We start from the raw sequence: 18,855 nt of genomic DNA on the forward strand, positions 1-18,855 counted from the left end.
TTCAGATTTTGTTAGGTTTTAATTGTGTGTGTTTACAAAAGTACCATTAGTGGGATGAGATTATAGACATCAAATTTGGATTAGGAAGATGTAGCACAATTTCTACCTCAATTTAGTTGAAGCTAGAAAGTTGTGGCTTTGCTGTCATCTAACCAAGCTCCAGTTTTGTGAGTTAACGAGGGATGCAAGTTTTCAGAGCATTCTGGATTTCTTTCAGGTACTCTATTTCAAAGCAAATTTTTCCCCAGATGCTGTATTTCCTATTGTTAAACACTTTGAACCTCCCAGTATTGAGATCACAGTGGAACTGTGAGTTGGGTTGGAAGGTTTGTTGTCTCAGATTAGACAAAGGAACGTAGTGGTCTATGAGAAAGGACAGCCCCTTCATTCAACCCGGCAGTTGCGGTCTCCAGGACAACAGGATATAAACAAATAGGGTAGCACTGTCTCACAGGACACATTCGGTAGCCACTTTGAACAGTGCCAAGGCAGCCACTGGTAAGAAATTATTTTTTTCCCCCATACATTAACTCATATTTTCTTCTTGTGAAAACATCTGATGGTATGTACATAATGTCTTACAGATGTAAAACGTCTCATATCTTTCACTATGGTAAGGTATTGAAAGTTAAGTTTTTAAAGCCTACTGATCAGTAATAAACAAAAAAAAAAAAAGCATTTTATTTTCTTTCTGTAAGCCTGACAAATCCAAAAAGCCAAGATCCCACAGCTCCAGGTCTGCCAAGAAAACCCGGAGTCCAAAAGCGCTAAAAAAGAAATCCTCTTCTGCCAAGAGCAAAAAGATAGAGGTGGACATCCTCAGCCCTGCAGCCATGGAGAACCTCTACTACATCTCCCACATTGCAGCAGACTGTCTGGAGTATAGAGGATTTGGGTGGCCAAACCCCCAGAAGAAAAAGAAGGTAACAAAAAGAAAAAAGATAAGATCTGCCTAACCTTAAAGGGTTATAGCGCCATCTGTTGAAAGAACAGTTTTAGTGCAAGAGTTGCTACTGTGCCACGAAGCTCAAAGTAATGAGATAAAGTGTTATAATATTTTTTGTAGCTTTATTGTAGGTTTGAGGATTTGGAACAGTGTTTGTGAAATTGTGAAAATATGTCAAAACATTTGGCAGTTGTTACTATGAAATTCAGAAGGTAGTAAATTGTTTTCAAACTGTTGTACATTTTAATACACTTTAAACAATATTATCACACTGCATTATACAAAAACCAGGCAACTGGTGGCGCCGAACTGGATTTAAAGTGATCCCACCAGTTGGCTGTATTATTCTTTAAATCTAGTTTCTGTACAATTTACCCAAAGGGGACGGCTACAATTGGAACAATTATTTATAACTGAGGAGATCCCCACTGAGCCAATATAACCATGCGGAATAAATTATCTATGTAGAAGACGTCTCCTCTTGCTTGTTGCATAATCCAGCTTTGTTCACTCTGGGGGTTTCTTCTTGGCCTCCACGTCCTTCTTAAAGGCTTCAATTTTCTTGGCTATGTTGGGAACCTACGCAGGTCAGAATATGCAGTTAATATTGGCTATTTTTAATAGAAATCACAATTGGCAAACAAAAGATTACCAATTTTTCAGACAGCCTGAGCAGGGTTTATACAGAAAGGTCAGAATTTTCAAGGATCAACTTGGTGATTCTGTGATTTATGTTCATTTTAAAATCAAAGATGCTAAAGTTTACTATGACTTTCTGGTAGGTTGTACAAAACCTGGAAAATCCACAAAAAGTAAGGTAAGAGAGGAAGGAAGAAATGACAAGGACAGAACACAAGAAAGGAAGGATGGAAGAATGCAATAAGGTAGGGAAAGAATTACACAAAGAAGCAAGAAAAAAGACAATGGAGACAGGGAGATAGAAACCAAAAAAACTAAAGAAGGAAGAAAGCAAGACAAGTGAGAAATGATGCAAAGGGGGGGGAGGCAAGAAAACAAAAAAGATACAAGGGAGGAAGAAAAAAGCACATTTTGACAATAGGAGATGGGAAATAAAGTCTAAAAATGAGCCTCTTTAATGAAAGAAGATAAAGAACTTACCTCATAGTTTTGAGCGAGGTACATCCCCACAATATTCCCCAAAGTTAAGCCCGCCTGAAAAAAGAATCTGAGTTGTTATTCAGTTCCATGTTGGTTATGTTGTGATTTTGTAGCTGTCGAAAATTATAAAGACACTGCTCTTGGAGGATGTTTTACTTTGTAGGAAACAAAGACACAAAAAACAGTTTTTACATGATTGAACATGATGGCTTTGTAAACCGCACCTTAAAAAAAGTGACATTCTTCCAATGGATGTAGCAGCTTTTTTCAGATCAAATGCAATCCCCCAGTTTTGAGGACAGTTATGGATGGGTGAACCTGTTGCATCTCATCTGATATCTTCAATTCTTTATAGACAAACTAGGCGGCATGCATTCAATCTGAAAATCTTTAGTTCTGTCATTAGAGACTTGATTTTGACTTGCACGTCAAAGACTTGACTTGTTAAGATCTCTGGTAACATTAGGTGGTTGGCAAAAGTCCCCGCAATTGATATTTTAGAAACATCTGAATGGGGAAAAACAGTGATCGCATATATCTTTTTCTAACGAGTTTTATAATGTTTTTCATTAATTCAACTGGTAGCTCTGATGCTGGGGCCATGATTCCTGTCATTCCTGTTAAGGTTAGCGTTACAAAGGTCTGCAACCACTCTTAAACTTATGCATGTATTTGTTTTAGAAAAGCAAATTACTTCCACATCTTTCCAGTTTATTATTAGTACGTTATGATTAACTGTATAGAGCTTTTTGAGATCTTTGAATACTCCAAATGCATGCTTTTAATGATCTAAAGGGTTTAAATTCTTCAGTAACAATAATTGGTGCCAGTCCTATTTAAGGTATGCTTTACCAAGTCTCAGAATCTCATGATTGTCTTTTAACTTTTTCTCATTAGCATGTAGAGCTAACAGATACCATTTAAGCTACTATGGATGCCTGGCATAAAACATTAAATATAACTCACCAAAAACTGCAGCATGGTGAAGTAAATAAACTTACTAAGCTAACGCTTCGATTAAATAAACTTTCTAGTGAAACACAGGTAGTCACATCCAAGTTAAATGATCCGAACCAGCTAGCTCAGGAAGCTAGCAGGCTATCAAGTGAACTGTGCGCATGCGCGTGAAAATGAGTTGGCGTTATCGTTCAGAGCAGCTGACTTGTAGTCTTTTTCTCAACGTTCCGTTCTCACTTGAAGAACTACAACTCCCAGCTCTCTGCGGTCTCCGCTGTTGCAATGGTGGTTCCGGGGGGACATTGAATGACTTTGGATCCATATCGATAAAGAGTCTCTTAAAAATCCGTCAAACGGCGAACATGGAGGCTCTTATCCCCGTGATAAACAAGCTGCAGGATGTGTTCAACACGGTGGGGGCGGATATCATCCAGCTGCCACAGATTGCAGTGGTGGGGACTCAGGTAAAAGGTTCTGCTTGTGAGCATTTGGTGATAGCAGCTGCCATGCTAGTCGTAGCCCTATAACCTTGCTTTAAATATGCAGGAATGAAGCGGAAGCATTAATATTGGAGAGTGTTTGATTTGATGACACTGTATTATCTGCTTGAATCAAGTGATGCTTGACAAGATAGTTAGGATGAAACAGCTGTTTTATTGGAGCTGATGCAGATCAGAAAGCACAGGCTGTGGTAAACATATTTTATTGGCTCACAATCTTAAATTAGCCCCTGTTATCTAAAAGCAGGCCTGATCATGAGTCCAAATATCTCAGCTGGCCTAATGTCTTTCCATATCAGGATGTGTTAGTGGTGTTAGTGTGCATGTTTGTAAAGTCTTTATGTCTCCAGAGCAGTGGAAAGAGCTCTGTGCTGGAGAGCCTGGTGGGCAGGGACCTGCTGCCTCGTGGGACCGGTATTGTAACTAGGCGGCCCCTCATCCTTCAGCTGGTGCACGTAGAACCTGGAGACGGGAGGAAGAATGAGGATGGAGGTGGGTGTCTGCAGGAAAGCCATTTCTTTTCTTGGCAAATATAAAGTCCAGTTGGCAGGAAAGAAGTTTCATGCAGTCATGAAGATAAAGTAAAATACACCCTTTTGAAGTCTAGGGTTTTATGTATCAGGATGCTATAAAAAGGATCTGGTCTGTACCAGCTTCTTAAATTATTTAAATTTACCTCAAGTGTAGAAACGTAAAGAAGGGAGCCTATGGCATAAATAGTTCTCAAAATAACATTTGTTTCTGCGCAGCTGTCTTAGGATCCCACACAATCATTGTTTTTAAGCTGAGGTCTGGACTTTGACTTGGTCACTGCAACACCTTGATCCTTTTCTTTTTCCACCATTCAGTGGCATCATTGTCATGTTGATGGTCAGGGGTGAGTGCTTTAACTTTCAGTTATATACTAGGGCTGCACCATATCAGAAAAACCTGAAAGTGTGAAACATTTGTTAAATTTTGTAATTAGACGTAAGTTTTCCCTCGCTCTTTCATTCCTATCATCCAGATGTCCCCACCATTCTCTCTGAACTTTAGAAACTTGATCACTAAGATCTATATAAGGTGTTGCCATAATAGACAATGAAAGTCCAACAACTTTTAACTGAATTGTCATGGACTTTAATAATTAATATGCCAGATGAGGTCTGTCGAGTTTGATTGGGCTGTTGGATGTTTTGTAATTTTTTTTAATGAAGCATTTCACAATTGCTTTTTATTTGGGTAAATTTGCCAGACTTTAAATTGCTAGAAAACTATCCAGTAATATTTCTAAGATTTATGAGAGCAATAGTGGCTTCTAAAGTCATTGCTAATGTCTTTCCTAATTCATGAGTTCCCATGTTAACGCTCTCCAAACTCCTGCTTTTATAGAAAGGGTTCCTTCACACTATGAATAAGGATGGAAAACTAAATAAGAGTATGGAAAAAAAAACTATAGTATTCCTTATTCCTTATACCCTGTTGTCTAAATGTTGTCTTTTCTTCTATCCTTCCTTCCTTTCGTTTTTCCATCCCATGTTTCTTATGTCCTTCCTGCCTTCTTTCTTACCTTGCTCCTTCTTGCCTTTGCCCTATGTGTCCCTTCTTCCCTTCCTGGTGTCCTTTCTTCATTTCTCGGTCTGCCTGTCTGTCCCTTTCTTCTTCCTTCCTCCCAGCTCAGTTTAAAAAAAAATTATTATTATTATTTTAAAACAGGAGTAGGGAACCTACTACCTCCGGGCCAAATACGGCTCTAGGAGCCCTTTTTCCAGCCCCGCCACGCAACTTTAAGTTAATAAATAAAATCATTAAAGCTTGGTGGAGAAAATGCTAACAAAGGGCATTTCTCCAATAAAAGCGTTAGTGATGCAAATATCCGAGCCAGAATCATGGTAAGTGAACGCAACATGAGTGGTCGTGCGTCAGCGTGAGATAATAGACGACAGGTGTCAATCATGTCGACGGCGAAAAAAGAAATATGGATGCTGTAGGCCGCGTTTTTCAAGAGAAATAGACAAACATTTTTCGTCGAAGTGGAAAGCAAAAACCCATGTGTGGAGTTTGTGGGAATGCGCTGGCAGTGATGGGAAAAGTCCAGTCTGGAGCTTCATTACAGGAGTAAGCATGTTAAACTGGAGGAGCTGGGGGAAGGTACCGCGCTTCGTCCGAGTTTGAATGCGCAACAATTAGCATTTATAGAACAGAAAGCGACAGAGACAACATAAGAGCGATATTTGGGGTGAGTAAATTAATCGCTTAGAGGTTCAAGCCTCATCGCAGATACTGGACTTCTACAAAGTTTATGTCAGTGTTGAGGATTTTCCAGACATGAGGATACATGTCCTCACCTTTCTGTCTGGGACAACATGCCGCTGTGAGCAAAAAGCAGCTTCTCCTCAATGCTTACTGAAAATCAGCTGCGAGTGGCATCAACATGTCTTCCAGCAGACAGACGCCTGGCTAAGGAGAAGCTACATTCATCACACCCACCTGATGTGATGGTAGGAATTGCTTCTCCTTATCTCTCTCTATATATTTAAATCTATATATATATATATATCTCATATTTAAATAGAAAAAAACGAAGTACTTCTCGAGTCGCAAATAAAAAGCTAAAACTGAAAAAAAAAAAAAGTCTTTTTTTATAATGTACAATCAACTGCGCATGCCTCATTTTATCTTTGGTGGTATTCTATTATATTTGATGTATTGAAACATAGCAAATGTAAAAAAAAAAACAACAACCCAAAACCTGACATTTACAAATGTTTGCAAAAATGATATTGTGGTTTTATGAATTTATACATGTTACATCATGAGGGTTTACAAATTGAATGTGGCCCTCAGAGGGCATTCTTAAAAACTGAAATGACTTCTGAGGGAGAAAAGGTTCCCCACTACTGTTTTGAAATGAACTCTAGAGAGTTAAGTCTGTAAAATACTATTGTTTTCATTAATAAATATGTAGGAACTCTTTATAGACGAGGTCACACTTGTTGATGATCAATAGTCATGTGGATTTGATTAGCAGTACTTTGATGCTACTTTTTCCCTTATAAATCCTACAAAGGCAGCAAAGCTACACAATAAATAAGGATATGTGAAACCCTAGAATTAAATGGTGTAAACCTTTCAAACTATACCTGTATATCGTTTCCTGCATGATCAGAGTAATCCGTTTTAAAGGTCTCTCTCTGTCACTCTCTTCCTAACCACTTGCAGACACTATGGTGTGAAAAAGCAAAGAGCCTCTGAGTTACCAGCGTTACAGGTGTCTGTATATTTAACAGCAAAGCTTAGTTTCTTGTAGCTCAGCCACCTCTTTCTTCACAAACCCACACCCGTGTTGGTAGCTGCTTTAAACCACACCATGACTTGTGGTCCGATGTTGATCCTCGCATTAGATGTGCTTCATTCGCCTCTTGTACACAGCAGTTTCTAGCTTTAATAGGTTTTCCTGTTTTTACCTGTGACTCGATTTCTCATTGTGTCTCACAGGCAGGGATGTGGAGGAGTGGGGGAAGTTTCTACACACTAAAAATAAGGTATTACTCTACACAATACTGAACAGTGTGGTTATCTTGGTCATGACTTGTTGTGAGGCGATGTTCGTTTTTCATTTTGCAGATCTACACAGATTTTGATGAAATCCGGCAGGAAATTGAGAACGAAACAGAGCGAGTATCAGGAAATAATAAGGTGAGATCGGGAGGTGAGACACCTGCTTGTGTGTTTTTTGATGAAAAATGCGTCTTAAAAAGTTACTGTAATTGAAAAAGAGCAACGGTTCAGTTTGATAATCTTGTGAGGGGTAATAACAGATTCCCTACAACAAAAAACAGTAAATAGCCTCATGTTTGGGTTTAATAAATTCTTGTTTTTGTAATCTAGTACTGTTCTACTCTGAAGCTTTTTCCACTAAAATACCCCAAACCCCTAGTCTCTCCTAGGTTGTTTGTTGGTTCTCAGTGCTGTCAGCATGAATACTTTACTTCACCTTAAATACCTGTGTAGTATAGAGGACAAATCCTGCCATTATTAAGATTAAATTTAGAAATAAATAGTTTAATAAATAAATTACCTACCCAATAAATAGTTTACTAAATTACTAAATGTGCCATTAAATGTAACAAAATAAAAAAATATATATTTATTCAATAACTGATCAAAATATTAGACATAAGTTGATATATTTATCTCTGCACCCTTATTCTCATTTGGTTTTCAATATCTCCATTTTTTTCTTTAATTTTTGACAGATGTGCATTTACCAATGTTTTATTTTCCCCAGCCCCTTTATTTTTTCATATTTATTCCCTCACAAATATATTTAAAAAAGTTATTTAAAGATATATTTTTTAACACAGATGAATTTTCTCCCCTAAGACATCCTTGCATTATTTTCTACCCAATGGATTTTCCTGAGCCCATTTATTCCCATCTTTCTGTTTAACATTTCTTGGTCGTTGTATTGTCTTCTCCGTCTCAACATGCATCTGGAAAATGTAAAAACTAAAGGGGTGGGGCCAAGGCTGAGTAACCATGTTACTGCCTCAGCTGTTGGCTGAGGTCAAGCCTCTGGGACATGGATGTCCAGCTCCAGTCCTCAAGAGACGGTGTCCTGCCAGTTTTATATGTGCCTGTTCTCCATCACAGCTGATTCAAATGGTCCAGCTAGCTTCCCAATGTGTCATAAAGTTCTGCAGAGGCCTGCTAATGAACCATCATTTGATTTGGGTCTGTGGAACCAGGAAGTAGGTGTTGAGCCTCATGGCTGCCTGATTCTGAAAAGGAGCTGCTACCATTAGCAACCAATTTCTGTCATGTTGTTGCTAAAGAAGTCAGGAGCTTTGTTGATTTGGTGGTAGATGGCGCTGTTAGTTGGGATAGATTACTGTATCCTGTTGACTCTGGGAGAATACTTCAGTTTGCCGGAGTACTAAGAGGCATTCACGTTTCTGGACCTGTTTTCAAAACAAAAGCTTGACGCAATGACTGTTTTCCCAGTCTAACCAGAGGAAACATATTTTAAGAACTTCAAAGTTAATTTAGCATCTTTAAACATTCCTTAAAGATGTACAGATGTGCATTTTTCAAAGCTAAAGCCTATTAAATAAAGCAAATAATAAAAGTAAACTGTCATTCAAAGATGAATTCTGTCCTGATTTAGAGTTTAGTTTCTGGAAATGTCACTCAATACGTTTTATACATACCGTAATTTATGTGGAATTTTCCAATTAAAGCCTCATAAAGATGTCTATTCGTGATTTAAAAAAAAAAATAAAATACAGCCCTGGTCCCTGGAAAGCCAAAGTCAAAAATTTAATTCAGAGGCTTGACCTCAGCCAATAGGTGAGAAACTGAGTCGGTGGTGCTGTTGCAAAGACCGCCCCCTCTGTCTCTGTCCCGTCCCTCTGTTTTTCTTGATTCTTCTTCTGTAAAACTAGGCTGAGTTGATTTATGTTCCTCTGCAGGGAATCAGCGATGATCCCATTCACTTGAAGATCTTCTCCCCTCATGTTCTCAACCTCACACTGGTGGATCTGCCAGGAATCACCAAGGTAACCCATCCTGTTTCGAGCCTTCGATCATCCTGTCAAGCAGACTAACACTAACTTCTTTTATCTGGTCCCGTTCTCCCCCAGGTGCCCGTGGGCGATCAGCCCAAAGACATTGAGATCCAGATCAGAGATCTGATACTTAAGCATATCTCCAATCCTAACTGTATCATCCTCGCAGTCACAGCGGCCAACACAGACATGGCCACCTCGGAAGCCCTTAAGGTGGCCCGGGAAGTGGACCCAGATGGTACGAATCCCTGGAATCATAACATGATTTTTAAATAAATCTTTGCTGTTAATCAACTGTCATACAGTCTTTGCTGGACCTTTTATTTAGAATCAATGTGAATGATCAGGCAGGAGGACGCTGGCTGTGGTGACCAAGTTAGACCTGATGGACGCCGGTACCGACGCTATGGACGTCCTGATGGGCAGAGTCATCCCCGTCAAACTGGGCATAATTGGAGTTGTGAACAGGTCTCACCACCATTTAAGAACATGAAAGTGGTTCAGAATTTGTAGCTCTTAAAGTGCACTCTTTCTACATAACATCTAACAGTATGAACATTTTGTATCATGATTATTGTAATCATTCATTACAGCTGGTTTAACTTCAGCATTATTGTTTACATTAGTAGTAGTAATCTGTGCTTTCTGCTTGCTTCTGAGGCAACGCATCTGAGACGATGCGTTCAATGGACAATCGGGAAAACTCAACCTTTTTTAATAGAGCCGTAACTAAATATGGTTTGGTAATTTCATCTTAAAACTTTGATACCAGCTGAACAATATTACATTTTACCGAGGTTATCATTAAAACCAGAAACCATTTCATCCCTGCAACATAAAAGTTAATTTATGAAGGAAATGGAACAAAATCTGATATGTCTGTGCAAGAGCATAGAACTGCAAGGCATAGAATGTGCCCTCTAGATGATCCGACATAACGCCCACCCCTAGTCTAATAGTGTAGCACTGCTCTGAACCCAAGCACACATTATGGTGATATGATGAAGACCTCTTTCTCTAAATGCTGGTGTTTGTGGTCTGAACCTGCAGGAGTCAGCTGGACATCAACAATAAGAAATCAGTGGCCGACGCCATCCGTGACGAGCATGCTTTCCTCCAGAAGAAATACCCATCGCTGGCCAACAGAAACGGAACAAAATACCTGGCCCGGACCCTTAACAGGTAAACTCTCTGGAACCTCTGGAAAAATGGAGACAATGGTTCCGTCATGGAGCACTAATAAGTTTAGACAAACTTTCTAGCATTTCTATTACATTTTTTAAAAGCTCTGTTATGTTTGGGAGCCTTTTCAGGGGGAAAGGTTTGAAGTTTAGCAACATCAAGCTTCTACCACTGCCATGCTTTATACCTTTGAATCTAATGGCTGCTGTGCCTCCACGTCTGCTCTTAAAAACGTGATGGTCAAACAGATAAATACACGTTTCATCCAAACCAACAAAGCTGAAAAAAGATCTTTAACTGCAGCTTTGTGTGATTTTTAATAAAAGTCTTTGCAGCTTTTTCAGGTAATGTGTTCATGTGTAGTTTTGTCTTACAGCAATTTTCAAAATTATTTAGACCTGTTGAAGTTTTCCACATTTTATCACATTATAACCACAAATGTCAATGTATTAGGATTTGTTTTTCTGGACTTTGATTAGGCCATTCTAACCCACATGCACATCCACATGCTTTTATTTGAACTAAGTCAGCCTCTTGACAGGTTTCCTTCAGCGATTGCCCTGTATTTGGCTCAATCCATTTTCCCATCTCTCTGCCCTTGCTATGGGAAAGCATTTTCATAGCATGAAACACATCTTCACCATGGGGAAGATGTGTTTAGGAGATTGTGCAGAGTTAGTTTTCCACCACATCTTGCTTGTAGGCTAAGAAGGAACATTTCTATTGTCTCACCTGAGCAGAGCACCTTCTCCCACGTGTGCTGCGTCCTTGCATAGATTATGGGTCTTCCTATGACTTTCATTCAACAATGGCTTTACCTTAACCCTGCATTAACTCTCTGGGGGCTATGGGTATTTTTGTTATTTTTATGGGAAACTGAGGTTTTCTTTTTTTCAGGCTTGTACAATGAGATAAATAATAATGTGGACAAAAGCCTGAATACAGATTATTTTTAAATAATGGTTTTTGGTGCTTGAAATGGGTTCGCCCAAGCTGGAGGTAAATTTAAATGATGTTCAAAGCAGAACTGAACTAAAGATGGATTCTGAAAACACAGAGTATTTACCGCTGCTGATGTTTAACATCTCAGCATCAGCTACTTATGGGCAAGTCCCCACGGTGCAGCTAAGAACAAGAATTGAAGTTGAATCATTTCAGCAATCCTGCTGATGCTAAGGTGGGATGAGTTTATTGAGCTCCTTAACAATGACACAAATTATGACTTTGTGTTTTCTGCGCAATGTTTCATCACGGCTGCACACGAGATGCTTAAATGATCTCTGAGGTGTGCCGCATACGTGTGGATATGGATATCATGTTTTAGACTCAGTCACTAAAATGTTCGTTTTGAGTTATAAACAATTAAATCTTAAGGTTTATAAACTGTTTGAATTTTATAGAGACCAATATAAAAAAGAATAAATATTCACTCAAATTTCTTTCAAGTGAAACATTTATTAGAAAATAACAATGCATAGCTGTTTATATTTGATAAATGATTTTTTGACTTATTTGCACCTGATGTTGCTGAAGGCAGGTTGTTTCCACATCCTGGGGGCAGCTCTGAATCATCTTTTTCAATTTCTTGAAATGTGCATCAGCCTCATATGTCCCCCTCAACAAATTACACACAGGCAAGAAGGTAGCTGAGCGACGAGCTGTCTGTTTTGGTTATTTTATGTGTCACAGTTTAGGGCTTCCCTATTTTATAGAAACCAGTTATCAGATTTTCCGTTCAGTGGCCTTTAATGACAAATGATAGGCATGTTCTGTATTTCAGCAGAAATCTTCCCAGGTGAGTCTGTGCTCTGCCCCATATTGCATGATTTTACCATGTTTGTGCACAATTCATGGTTTAAAACAAACAACAAAAAAACCCTCCCTGACATGTCTACTGTGTTCCTTGGTTTTCCTGATGCTCTTTGTTGGTTAATGTTCTTCTTCAAACATCTGAGGCCATCACAGGACACTGTATTTATAAAGAAATTAAGTTAGAAGGACCTTATTAGGGGACCTGTGGTTGCAGTAGATTTTATTTAGTTGAAATTAGGTGTAAACGATGCATTACCTACTATCGTGTTGGTGAGTCACATAAAATGCCAATAAAATACATAGAAGGTTGTAAAAAGGTTCAAAGGATATTCATGCTTTTTTTTGCCCCTGTATATTTTTGCTGAAGTTGAGGAGCTTGTTTTTACTTTTTGCTGTAAGAAATACTTGAATTTTTGGACAAAGTGAAAACACTAGCATTGAGTGGCAGCCTGTATGTGCTTACATTTCCACACTTAGCTTTATTGTGTTTAACAGAGAACCTGATGTAAGAAGCTTCTTTGAACCATCTTTGAATTGCTAATGTCTGTCATTTAAAGCACAGCACTCTGCCCTTTCTTCTATTAATGTCAGGCTACTGATGCATCACATCCGAGACTGCCTCCCTGAGCTAAAGACACGGATCAATGTCCTGGCAGCCCAGTACCAGTCCCTGCTCAGCAGCTACGGCGAGCCTGTGGAAGACCAGAGCGCCACCTTGCTGCAGCTCATCACCAAGTTCGCCACGGAGTACTGCAACACTATAGAGGGCACAGCCAAATATATCGAGACTGCAGAGCTGTAAGTAGCAGCTCCACCACATGGTGGTGCTGTTGAACCAGCACAGTTAAAAAGAGGATCAGATCAACTGCATTGGTTTCATCATTTAGTGTGATAGAACTTGAGAGTTGAAGCACGCTCGGTCTGTGTGAGGGGAGAACTGACAGGAGCGAAGGCCACAGAGTTCAGATCACATCCATCTCCTGCTGCTGCGTTTCAGATGCGGTGGAGCCAGGATCTGCTACATATTCCATGAGACGTTCGGCCGAACACTGGAGTCTGTGGATCCTCTTGGGGGGCTGAGCACCATCGATATCCTAACAGCCATCAGGAATGCAACTGTGAGTTGTGACAACCTTCCTGCCGTTTAATCATGAAATGACAAGATTAAACCTTCCTCTGCCTTCCTGTCAGGGCCCACGCCCGGCCTTGTTCGTGCCAGAGATCTCTTTCGAGCTACTGGTGAAGAAGCAGGTCAAACGCTTGGAGGAGCCCAGCCTGCGCTGCGTGGAGCTCGTCCACGAGGAGATGCAGAGAATCATCCAGCACTGCAGCAACTACAGCACACAGGTAGAAGACATCAAGTGTCCTCATTTTCTCCAGCCACACAGGTTTATATTTATACTGTTTTATCTGGCAGGAGCTGCAGAGATTTCCAAAGCTGCATGAGGCCATTGTTGAAGTGGTCACTTCCCTCCTGAGGAAGAGACTGCCCATCACCAATGAGATGGTACAAACTTTTTCTTGCATGCATGCATTAGTCTTATAGGCTGCAGAGTGTAGGATGAGTTATTCTTCTTGTTGCAGGTTCACAACTTGGTTGCAATTGAACTTGCTTATATCAACACCAAGCATCCAGACTTTGCAGATGCCTGCGGAGTCATGAATAATAACATCGAGGTCTGTTCATACTCCAGAATACCCAAATATTTCATTTATGTTTATGGGTTTCTGCAAAAGTATTCATACCTCCTTGAACATTTCCACATTTCAGCCACAAACTAGGAGAAAATTGTGAATCCAAATTGTACAGAAATTATTTGTTCCCCGAAATAAAATCCTGTGCAACTAACTGCCTTCAGAAATCACCTAAGCAGTAAATGCATCTAACACACCTGTGTTTTTAGATGTTTACCTGGTTAAACACACCATAATCACCTGTATAGCCTGTAGGTAGTACCAGGGCTGCGCCGAACAGGCATACCTCTCCAACATGCACAACACCAGCTCTCGGAAAGCTTATTTGAGTGTTAGAATGGGCCTAGTCAAAGTCCAGACCTAAATCCAATTGAGAATCTATGGTAAGACTGAAAAGGCGCTCCCTGTTCAGCGCGACTGAGTTCAGTTATTATGAAGATTGGGCAAAAATTTTAAAACAATCTATCATAACATTTCAACAACATACATTGCAGTTTTTTGTGCTAAAGTTCAAGCTGTGTGAATACTTTTGCAGGATGGCGTGATTTTTTTTTTTTTTTTTTTTTTTGTAAACTAGAGTAAGTTTTCTTGCTGCATTTGTTGATCAGAAAATGAAAGTTATACCCACGTCTGTTTTTATTTTCTAGGAGCAGAGGAGAAACCGGATGAGAGAGCTGCCCGCTGCAGTGCCGAGGGATAAGGTAAAGGCTTTTTAAAATATTAGAAAGGCAGCTCATTGGTTCTAATATTGGGTTGCAGTCTGCAGCGTCTACTGGCAACACCACAGCACGTTGACCTGCAAAGCAAATGCTTTGGATAGTTTCCGTCCAGGAATTTAATCCTAAATCTGCAGGCTCATTCTCTCGGTCTTCTCAACTTTCCACTGCCAGCCTCTTTTATTCTGTCTTCTCAGTACCTTTTTTCCTTCCCTCCTCCCCTCTTCCACATTTCTGCTCTCATATTTCTGCTAGTCTGTTGGCAAAGGCCCGGCTGGCCCAGCTGCAGTTTCTGGCGAGCCCTCTGCGTCTGGAACAGACATGGACAGTGCCAAGGTGGGCACAAACTGCAGCTTGCTGGCTCCATGCCTGGCCGGCTGCGGTCTGATGGTGGTGCACGGATGGATGGATGCTTAGATGGATGCTTAGATGGATGGATGTGCATGAGCTGCTGGCATGCACTGTGATCTTTGTCTGCTGATGTTGTGCTGTCCTTCAGCTTGATCAAACTTTCTCTAACAGCTGTGTTTTTTCCCCAACCAACCCTCGTCCCACAAGAAAACTCTTCATCTCTCTTCTCTTTTCCAACTCCTTAAAACGTTTGAATGCTGCTTTTTTTTTAGGATGTTTTAAGTTTGGACTTTTAATGATGAATTTGAACTTTTTTCCTAGGGTGGAATGACAATAAAACACACAACTCCAATTATTTGAAAAACATTTTTTGGTGGTGTCAGAATCATGCTGAGGGTCTGATTTACTGCAGTGTTCCTTGTGTATTGCACAAATAGGATAGAATAATGAAGTAGATCTGTGCTGAACGTTTCAAGAGGCAAAGAACTCAAACGCATCCAAACTGGTTTAAGAATGGATGATTTTTGAATGGTCCCCAACCTCATCCCTGTTTAAAGTTTGTGGGCTTTGGTTTAAAACTTGGATGAAATCATGGATTTTTGATCAGAATAAGGTTCAAATATCCCATCTAGATGTAGCGCTGTGACAAAGATTCTTCTTTTTCATCACACTGAAATATTTCAGACGCAATGAATTAGAATATTAGATAAACATAACCTCAGCAAATACAAAATGGTGGTTTTTATAAATCATGATTTTATTTATTTGAGGAAGAAAAGTCCAAATCCAAGTCAAACTGGCCCTATGAGCAAAAGTAATTAGCCCCTAAACCTTTGGTGACACCAACTGTCAAAGAGGAGAAATTCTGGCCATATTAGAGGGTGTTCTAGTATTAATGGCATGTTTAAGGTCCCACTGCAGCGTCCGATTGGGATTCCAAATAAAACTTTGATTAGACCACTCCAAAACATTCATTTGGAGTTTTTTTGTTTCTTTTTTTTTTTGCTGGTGAGCAAGTCTACTTGACTGGATATATACCTTCTAGTTGTTCTGCTAAAGAGAATTCATGGTTCCATCAATTATAGCAAGTCACTGAGGTCCTGAGGCAGCACAGCAGGCCCAGACCATCACACATCCACCACCATGTTTGATTGTTGCTATATTGTTTCTCTGAAATGCTGTTAGTTTTAAGTCAATTGTAACAGGATGCACACCTACCAAAATGTTCCACTTTTGTCTGGTCACAATATTTTCCTAGAAGTCTTAGAGATCATAAGATGTTTTTTTTGGCAAATGTGAGACATCATTGAAACCAAATGAGTGTTTGTTACCTTCAGCCTTGTTTGAATGTTTCTTGTCTCACAAAGGGCCCTGCATGGACCTATGATTGATGTAAATGTTAACTTTTAATCTTCAGAAGACAAAACATGCAACATGTCAGACACCCAAACAGGATGTGAAATTCCCTGTGACCAAAACCTACAAACAAGGAAACATAACCACAGTTGGGCGCCCGTCTAGAACGACAAGTATTTGGTTATTTATGCTTATTTAACTCATGTTGAAGCAGGTGTTCTGGAAGCTCTGCTTGCAAATGTTAGAAATCTGCTTGGATTCATTTTTGTTGTGTGGAACATCTGGCAGATGTTGAGTAAATTCCCACATCATGACCCTGCTACTGCCTTGCTTCACACCATTTTCTCTTTGTTTTATCAGTCTGCTTTAATCTTCCTGGATGATGCATGTGTAGTAAATTTAACCAATGTCCTGCAACTAAGTGCCCCATATCATGAACCTGCTACTGCTGTGCAATACAACTTTGAATCATAGGGTTCCTCAAAACAAAATGTTGCTTATTTAACAGAATGAACACAAACTACAGAGAGAGTGGGAAGAAAAATCATAAGACACCAAATAAACACACTGACATGATACCCAATAGCTGTTGTAATCACCTAACCACTATACTGATACAAGTCATAAAGAGGTGTATGACCATACTAACGTGTTTTCATGTAGCTGTGAAGTCAGATCTGGGAATGACGTCACAAGCAAACTAACCACCTGAACATCTTGATTTCTCTTTGTCTGCTTGCTCGACTGCAAACGATTGTTGCTGTCCCAACCTTCCTGCTACCCTGGCTTTTAACCCTTGCATCAAACAAGGGGAAGCTGTTGTAACAGGTGTGTGCTGTCTGTGTTTTTATCAGGCGCCGGCTGCCGGGCCTCAGGCGGAGCAGGACGGCACCGGGAACTGGAGGGGAATGCTGAAGAAGGGAGAGGAAGCGGCAGGCTCTGGACCAGGAAGTCCTCTTAAAGGAGTTGTTAACTTGCTTGACGTGGTAACCAAACCTCAGTCTGCCAGCAGTAACCATTACATAGTTTGAATTGCTTTTAATGAGCTGCTCTAAATCTTGGCTTGTTTTTCCAGCCTGTCCCGGTTGCCAGGAGGCTGTCGTCACGGGAACAGAGAGACTGTGAGGTCATTGAGCGCCTAATCAAGTCCTACTTCCTAATAGTCCGAAAGAACATTCAGGACAGGTAGGCTGCTGGTTTCCTTCTGAACAAGAGAACTCATGAACCTGGTGTACATTTAGACATTCAAGACTGTCAGGAACCTTCCAGTTACTGACATCCCTGGGTAAAAAAATCCCACCTTTTTAATTTAGGAACATTTATTCAGAGGGTAAAACTAAAATCAAAGGTTTTCATCCAGGATTATGGTCTGGAAACAGTAACCTTGAAAGAAAGGTTAATTATGTGTATAGAGAGCTCTGTGGTGATTTGGATCCATATCCTGCTGAAAGATACAATATTGACAATTTTTCTGGCAGAGACCACCAGACTATCAAAAATCTAATTCTAGTTAAAGTTCTAAAAATGAGCAAACTCCACACATTTCAGATGCAGGTCTGTAACAGCTAACTTTGCAGAAGTTTAATGTAACTTCCCTTGCTATGGTCAGTGGCCAGGCTTTAGTATCACAGTTCCGAGTATAGATGTGTGCAACTTCAGTGGCTACAAAAACCAAGCGGGAAGCCATGGATTGTTGATTAAAACTTTCTAGGTGAAGCACACCTTAAATACATTTGTTATATACAAACTGTTTTTGAATGTTTACAAACTAAAGGTTGGATTTTTCTAAATTTGTGACATTATGCTGCTGTTACAAAATATTTAGATCATTTGAACTGTATTGGAAACCATTTATAAGAACCTGTGTGATTCTGTTAAGTACCTAAATACCTCCATAGCAAAAAGGCCATGTATCCATCAACTGCTGGCTCTGTCTCCTCTCTGTGCTGCAGCGTGCCGAAGGCGGTGATGCACTTCCTGGTGAATCATGTTAAGGACAGCCTCCAGAGTGAGCTCGTTGGGCAGCTGTACAAATCAGGCCTCCTCAACGACTTGCTGACTGAGTCCGAGGATATGGCACAGCGGCGCAAGGAGGCTGCAGACATGCTGCAGGTAACATGGCCCCTTCCCTGTTGGAATGGAGTATTCCCTGTTTTTGTTTTTTGGTTTTAATTATTTAATTCTTCCCTACAGGCGTTACAGAGGGCCAGTCAGGTGATTGCTGAGATCAGGGAAACACATCTTTGGTGAAAAACCAAAAGTCATGTTATGGCCAGAAGATAGATGTTCCACTCATGTATGAACTTGAACATTTGGATCTGCAACCACTAAAAAAGTTCTGATCCTTTATCAAATGTACAGTAGGTATCACGTTAGCGTACAAGCATCTAAAACATGTAAATTATTTGTTTAAAAAAAGATTGCACTGAATCTATTGGACATCTGTGTGATGGTGTTCCTACTGAAGGGTAGGAACACCATCTCAATTTCCAGTTCCTTTTTGCACTATTGTCCAACTTGTACTGTATAGCAGGTCACTGTTGCCATCAGGTTTATTTATTCATTGTTATTTAGAGTTACAGTGGCTGCCTAGATGTGAAAATCTGTGTATGGCTTCTAAAAGAGTGAATAAAGAGGTATTTAATGCCATTTGCTTGATTTGAATGAAAATA

At 40.0% G+C, this 18,855-nt stretch overlaps 3 protein-coding genes across 4 annotated transcripts; 2 read left to right on the forward strand and 1 right to left on the reverse strand.

Annotated features, from left to right (window-relative positions):
- The first annotated feature begins 473 nt into the window (after positions 1-473).
- LOC124882921 (small lysine-rich protein 1) lies at positions 474-2,059 on the forward strand. Its single transcript, XM_047389603.1, has 3 exons — positions 474-613; positions 699-923; positions 1,729-2,059. The coding sequence occupies exons 1-3, from the start codon at positions 611-613 to the stop codon at positions 1,765-1,767; spliced, it is 267 nt and encodes an 88-aa protein (XP_047245559.1). The 5' UTR covers positions 474-610; the 3' UTR covers positions 1,768-2,059.
- On the reverse strand, positions 1,055-3,169 carry stmp1 (short transmembrane mitochondrial protein 1). The gene is made up of 3 exons (XM_047389604.1): positions 3,032-3,169; positions 2,066-2,119; positions 1,055-1,525 (listed from the first exon to the last, which is right to left on the reverse strand). The coding sequence occupies exons 1-3, from the start codon at positions 3,044-3,046 to the stop codon at positions 1,454-1,456; spliced, it is 141 nt and encodes a 46-aa protein (XP_047245560.1). The 5' UTR covers positions 3,047-3,169; the 3' UTR covers positions 1,055-1,453.
- A 14-nt stretch (positions 3,170-3,183) lies between these two features.
- On the forward strand, positions 3,184-18,832 carry LOC124882918 (dynamin-1-like protein). Of its 2 annotated transcripts, XM_047389591.1 has the most exons (19): positions 3,184-3,486; positions 3,873-4,014; positions 7,000-7,046; positions 7,129-7,200; positions 8,976-9,062; positions 9,147-9,309; positions 9,419-9,539; positions 10,122-10,253; positions 12,657-12,863; positions 13,063-13,183; positions 13,257-13,412; positions 13,483-13,572; positions 13,650-13,742; positions 14,408-14,461; positions 14,732-14,812; positions 17,038-17,169; positions 17,259-17,368; positions 18,136-18,295; positions 18,377-18,832. In XM_047389591.1, exons 1-19 carry the CDS (start codon positions 3,184-3,186, stop codon positions 18,431-18,433), a joined length of 2,328 nt encoding a protein of 775 aa, XP_047245547.1. In that variant the 3' UTR covers positions 18,434-18,832. The 2 variants fall into 2 exon arrangements, with proteins under 2 accessions (XP_047245547.1, XP_047245549.1); XM_047389593.1 differs by lacking the exon at positions 14,732-14,812.
- Positions 18,833-18,855: the final 23 nt, after the last annotated feature.

Source organism: Girardinichthys multiradiatus, chromosome 17, assembly GCF_021462225.1.
Source record: "Girardinichthys multiradiatus isolate DD_20200921_A chromosome 17, DD_fGirMul_XY1, whole genome shotgun sequence".
Taxonomy (NCBI): Eukaryota; Metazoa; Chordata; class Actinopteri; order Cyprinodontiformes; family Goodeidae; genus Girardinichthys; species Girardinichthys multiradiatus.